The following is a 6,717-nucleotide window of genomic DNA, read 5'->3' as shown; positions in this document are numbered from 1 at the left end:
CGACTTGGTGTAAAGGAGAGGGTGAAACCTGAAGTGTGGTGCGATTGTCTAGGGAGGGTTAGGTGAAAGGTCTTATCATGGTTTCCGTACTGAGGTATCGTGGTGATACGTTGGGGCATGGTAACATGCTTGGGAGCCATGTCTTGTGGATAAAGTTGTACACCTCTACAGAGTAAAACTATTCGAATAGCCGTGCCCGTGGTTATTGGGCGAACTGACAGACTCACTGGGATTAGTTAAACCTCCTTAATAATTTTATTAATCTTGGAACTGGTTTGACCCTGCGCAATATGGTGTAACGTTGGCAGTGGTTTGGGTCTGTCGCAACGTGGTTTAAAGTTGGACAAAGGGTTGACCCTGTTGCAACGTGGTGTAACGTTCGACAGCGGTTCGGGCCTGTTGCAACGTGGTGTAACGTTGGACAGTGGATGTTTATTTTAAATGTTACTTTACTTTTATTTCAGTCTATTTTTATCTACTTTTTTGCTAAATTACTGCAGCTTTGTGCAATTTAACCTTAGCCTATCCTTGTTACCCTATTGCATTCATTATTCTCCCTCTCTTGGGTGTTACTTGTTGAGTACGGTGGTTTGTACTCAGCCTTGCTTAATTTTCCCCCACCAGAGCAAGTGCCAGAGCCAGAGTCAGAAGGTTGTTCCGAAAGGTTGAAGTGAGGTTCAGTCCGCCGTCGAGAATGCCTGTGGTGTGGAGCCGTCATCGCCAGCTGAAGCTGAAGATTAGATGGTTTAGTTTGTTTTCTTTTTCCGCTGCATTTCGATAGATAATTGTTTTTATTTGTTTTTAAGACGTGGAACTGTGTATTAATTTGTCATAGTGTGTACTCGGGCTGATGCCTGGACCGAGATTTAATACATGCTATTGTTCAGAAATTTGGTGTAAATTTCTGGGCGTGACATGTATGCTGGCTTGGATTTGTTTGTTCTCTACTTTCTGAGGGTCACGAATTTATATCCACAGTTGCCCCTTTGCCTAAGTAAAACTAGAGAGACAAGTATAGATACTATACAAACAATCTTGATACGAACTGAGTAGGACTCTGAGGAGTCGTTAGGGGTAAACAACCAAGTAGGTAGAACCATCCTTGGATCGAACTAACTATGTTTATTTATCCATGTACAATTTCTTTCCTCGCTCGTATACTTATCCAAGTACAATTTCTTTCCTCTCCCATATAGAATTAGGTATGTGGTGCTCTTGTTGGGTGTAGTGCGGGTATATATGGTATTCTATATCCATAACACTAATAGTATGTGCTTTCTTTTCACATCCACGGTATCTCATATCTGTTACAATGACACATGTGGTCTTGCAACCCCGAAGATAATTTAAATGGCTATGAAAAAGTGAATGTATGCCCGAGGTAAAAGGCTGAATACTCGGTATATGTTGCATCCAAAAAATGTGCCCCGCCAGATTATGGTTTAGCATGTGAACAGTGCAATCAAAATGCTGTGGATATTATGTTGCACCTAATTTTTGAGTGCCCTTTTACGGTCATCTGTTGGGCTATTGCTAGAGTCTCTTGGAACACAACTTGCGGTTTCGATATAATGTTCATGGAAACAAATTATGCCACAACATCATGGAGGCTGCTTCATAAAAAAGTCATCGCTAGTTACTTGGAACATTTGCAATGTCAGAAATGACCTAATAACCATAAGCCAGTGTCGTTTACCTCTTGGAGAAACCTTTTTAAGGGATATGTCATTTTTCTGTTATTTATCTTAAACGAGAGAGAAATTTATAGTGATTCACATACTGGATCTTGAATTTGAATTTATATTTTTCCTTTTTGTTCTATTTAAATATTATATTAATAAAAAACCTAGAGAGAGGCCTCTCCTATTATGCTTTGTAAAAAACATACACAAACCATATACTAACGCGAATAGAGCATCTCGAATAGGTGTCAAAAATTTATCCCCAAAAATTAAGTTTTGGGAATTATGCCAAAAAACATTCATCCAACAGGTCCTCAAATCTATTTTCAATATTTACGCATGTCCAATATTAGTTATCTTGTATCTCAAATCCGGGGCAAACATATGCAGGACCAAGTGTTGACACCAAATATGTTGATCTGGTACACTAGATACATGTGAAGGCTTGGGAGATCTACTTAGCTCCAACGTAGGTCCTAGATCGTGATGAGTTGTGCGTGCCACTCAGTTTGATCCTACGACATACAAGATGACGATGTGGCAGCTATTAGCCAATAGGTTGATCAGTCGACCATTGGAGATTTGGATCGGATGAAAGTCTGATACAGAGATTTGGATCGGATGAAAGTCTGATACAAATAGACTCGAATAGTTAGATAAACAATGAAACATTTGCTACACTAGCCAAAAACCAATTTGTATATAACCCTTTTAATCTTATGTAACACTTACATAACTAAACCGCAAAAATCCCGATGAAACGATGATTGGTGCCTACTGACTTAAATAAATCTAACTTACAACCACAACCTTATAGGTCAAACCTAACAAATGTTGCATGATGTTGATAATTGTCCTATTGATTTAAGCTAGCCGATATGACGCCGATGAAAGGGGTCATGCAATTAATTTAACAAATACATTATAACTATCAAAGAGAAATTTAACACATTAGATAAGATCAGCTAACCCTCCGATGAAATATTAACATGGACCTATTGTCTTAAAAGTTTTAGATTATTAACAACAATCTAGTAGGTCTGACCTAACTGATGTAGCACGGGATTGTATATGATAATCTGATCTCAATGAGCCAATAATTCTACCTAATGTGCTGGATGTAACAATCTATCTAAAAAATCATTGTGATTGTAGAGATATATTGGCTAAGACAGAAGATTAGGCCTAACCGAGACATTTCCGACCCAACCGATCCATCTCTAAATACAATGCTATTAAAGAGAATTGAAATATCTGGTAAAATATACCAATCGAACCAGAGCAATCCAAGAGATCAAAGCACTGCATTGTTGAACAGAACTAATGTAGTCGATACAATTAGCAAAGCATGCGGAACATAGGACTTACCCTTTCGTCGGATATCGAAGCCAATGTAGCCCCAGGCTAGGTGCCATGTTCTCTAAGTGATTAAAAAAAAGCTTTGGAGAAGAGGGTGGCGATGCACCAAGAACAATTGTATTGATTCGTGTCCTCTTTTACAGGGACCCTAGGTGTATATATTTGTACTCACGAGTAAATACTAGTCCATATTGGACACGACACATGTTTTAAGACAAAACGAAAGATACAACTGCTGTTCAAACACTAGACTTAATCCATATCGGACACGACACATGTTTCCTACAGATAAAAGAAAACATACAACTCCTAATTAGACACTAGACTTAGTCCGTATCGAACATGTTACATGTTTCCTAAAGACAAAAGAAAACATACAAGTCCTGATCGGACACGAGACAAAACTTTCTAAAGAAAAATTACGAAACCCTGTCTAATTAATAGATACAATGAAAATGACATGTGACATCTCATGGTCTTCATGATTTCTTATTGAACTCAGACTCTTCTTGCTAAGACTTTCATTGGCTAATTGTGCTATTTCCTTATCCAAATCCATTAAATAATCTTACCAAATTTTAGTGTTGATACAAATATAGTACTCCCTCCTTTTCACAATGTAAGACTTTCTAGTCTTTCCGAGATTCATATGGATGCTAATGAATCTAGACATATATATAAATTATATACATTCATCAATTGATGAATGTAGGGTATGTTAGAAAGTCTTATAATATAAAACGGGGATAGTATAATTTAGTTTTAGCCTTCTTTGGAGCAGGTGGTAATTCTTTGGCCCAATTTTTTTAGATGGACCCAATGCAAACATCTGAGGAGCTAAGTATTAGCGCTCTCTTGAAGATGAAGACAAATACAATAATTTAGTAACTTCTTATCGTAGTCGCATGCAAATTGCAAAGACACGATGAATTTAGCAGAAAATATGATTATGATCAATTAAATTCAAGGGGAAAACAAAAGACCCAATCTTCATAGGTCCAGCAAGCTGGGAGAGCGAGCAGACACCATTATATATATTGGTGGCATGTACTCTGCGATCCTAGCTCAGCAAATTATTGATTGATTATTGGATAAAACATACAACTCCTAATTAGACACTAGACTTAGTCCGTATCGAACATGTTACATGTTTCCTAAAGACAAAAGAAAACATACAAGTCCTGATCGGACACGAGACAAAACTTTCTAAAGAAAAATTACGAAACCCTGTCTAATTAATAGATACAATGAAAATGACATGTGACATCTCATGGTCTTCATGATTTCTTATTGAACTCAGACTCTTCTTGCTAAGACTTTCATTGGCTAATTGTGCTATTTCCTTATCCAAATCCATTAAATAATCTTACCAAATTTTAGTGTTGATACAAATATAGTACTCCCTCCTTTTCACAATGTAAGACTTTCTAGTCTTTCCGAGATTCATATAGATGCTAATGAATCTAGACATATATATAAATTATATACATTCATTAATTGATGAATGTAGGGTATGTTAGAAAGTCTTATAATATAAAACGGGGATAGTATAATTTAGTTTTAGCCTTCTTTGGAGCAGGTGGTAATTCTTTGGCCCAATTTTTTTAGATGGACCCAATGCAAACATCTGAGGAGCTAAGTATTAGCGCTCTCTTGAAGATGAAGACAAATACAATAATTTAGTAACTTCTTATCGTAGTCGCATGCAAATTGCAAAGACACGATGAATTTAGCAGAAAATATGATTATGATCAATTAAATTCAAGGGGAAAACAAAAGACCCAATCTTCATAGGTCCAGCAAGCTGGGAGAGCGAGCAGACACCATTATATATATTGGTGGCATGTACTCTGCGATCCTAGCTCAGCAAATTATTGATTGATTATTGGATACAAAAATGTAATTAGCGTTTCTCCAGATGTTGGCTCGGCTCAGATGATCGATGGTGCACGTGTTAATTTGACTCTCGATCCATATATGCATGCCGACATGCTTAATTACTTGGCCTGGAGGTTAGACTTGTAGACGGAGTTGGCCTTCCAGTCGTCGGGGATGACATCCTCGGCGACGAGCTTTTCCCCAGACTCGGTGGTCACGCGGATGGTGAAGGGGCCCTTTATCGGCTTTGGGGTGTCTAGCCTCCAGATAGCACCCCACGACTCCTTTAGCGGCTTATACTCCTCAGAGCCCTTCTCCTTCAGGTCCACCCCCACGACGTCACCATCACCGGCGACGTACTTGACGAGCAGCGCGAAGTAGTTGGGGTTGGAGCCCTTCTCGACATGGAAGGTGATCTTTGTGTCGGCGGGGTACTTGCACCGGACGCGGCGGAACTGCATATCGATGATGCCGGCCTTGCGGAGCTCCTCCTCTTTGCCTTCCTTAGCCATGGCACCAAATGCATGGCCGGAGAGGTCGAAATGGTAGGCGGCGATGGGCTCGGTGTTCATGTCGGTGATGTGGACGATGACAGGCTTGTCGGAGCAAGCCTCTGGCTTGGAGCACTTGACCTCGTAGCAGGATCCACAGCCCCTCCCGTCCTTGAAGATGGGGTCGTTGCCGCAGGAGTTCATGCCGAGGTAGGGCGCCTTGTCAACGTCCTTGTAGCCGCAGGCGCCGCCATTGTCGTCGGGGCCGGCACCCGTGGCCTTGCCGTACCAGGTGCCCCTGGCTTCTAGCCACTTGTCACCGTAGGTCGCCGTGATGTTTGGGCCAGGTGGCACCTTGGGCGGGTGGCACGACACGGCGGAGACCATTGCCGCCGCGACGACACAAGCGAGCAGGAGGGAGGAAGAGGCCATTGTTGTATATTGGTGAGATCGATGAGTGAGGTCGAGGCCATGGTGGGTGGTATTTATGGACGGTGGCGAGAGGAGGATGGACGGAGTGCCGGTTTGGTCGCGTGTGGTTGAAAGGGCGGCGATCGGGGATGCATGGAATGGAACAATGCATGGTGAGTGAGGGAGCGCCAGTTTTGTCAGGCTAGCTGCCACTTTTGGAAACACTCCTCTTCTATTTTAATTCTTCCTCATACAGGTGTTGGGCTGGCCTCAATCTAAAATAGAATTGTTGTCTAGGCTTTCTACATGCTTTTTCGTGCCCTCTGGCCCTAGAATAAAATTTGTTATATGACATTCAGAGGTTTCAAATCTGTTACCTATTTTCAGTTTTCCAATTTATTTTGAACAAAAAAAAATAAGGTGAATTTGCATTTACGCCCATAGACATCATCAGTCAATAATGAAAGAGCAATCTTCCATGTTCCCACGCATGGTTAGCCCGTCATCTGCTGCCATACCTTTTCTCCCCGTCCCTAGCCACCTCCACGCCTTCCCTCCTCCCGTTGTCGCCCGCATCACTTTGTTTCTAGTTGTTGCACGTCCATCTTTTGCACATGCTTCTTATGGTTAGGAGAATTACAATGAAATAGACATGTTCAAACATCAGGGTGAGTTGGGTTTTGGGCTAGGCCTTAAAAAAAGCTCGGCCAAACAATCCTAGGCCCCAACTCAGCAATCTGCAAAAAGAAAAAAAAAAGCTGGGTGCGACCTGAGCCCTTGGCTTTCTCGGGCCAAAAAAAGCTGGGTAACAGAGTGCTTAAGATACTGTATTTTGTCTCTGATCGATAAACAGACAAATTAATATAACACTAACCTTCCAATCTTCTTCTAAAATG

General features: G+C 41.0%; 1 protein-coding gene across 1 annotated transcript; it reads right to left on the bottom strand.

The window, feature by feature from the left end:
* Positions 1 to 4,769: 4,769 nt before the first annotated feature.
* LOC102702347 (expansin-B10-like) lies at positions 4,770 to 5,867 on the bottom strand. The gene has a single exon (XM_006665097.3). It carries the CDS (start codon positions 5,840 to 5,842, stop codon positions 5,039 to 5,041), a length of 804 nt encoding a protein of 267 aa, XP_006665160.1. The 5' UTR covers positions 5,843 to 5,867; the 3' UTR covers positions 4,770 to 5,038.
* Between the last annotated feature and the right edge of the window lie 850 nt (positions 5,868 to 6,717).

This window comes from Oryza brachyantha, chromosome 3 (genome assembly GCF_000231095.2).
Source record: "Oryza brachyantha chromosome 3, ObraRS2, whole genome shotgun sequence".
Lineage (NCBI taxonomy): Eukaryota > Viridiplantae > Streptophyta > Magnoliopsida > Poales > Poaceae > Oryza > Oryza brachyantha.
Note: the sequence above shows the minus strand (reverse complement) of the source record. Positions and strands in the feature narration are given on the sequence as shown.

Bases quoted from the DNA above. Each gene is read 5' to 3' on its own strand.
- LOC102702347 (XM_006665097.3), bottom strand. From the start codon at position 5,842: ATGGCCTCTTCCTCCCTCCTGCTCGCTTGTGTCGTCGCGGCGGCAATG.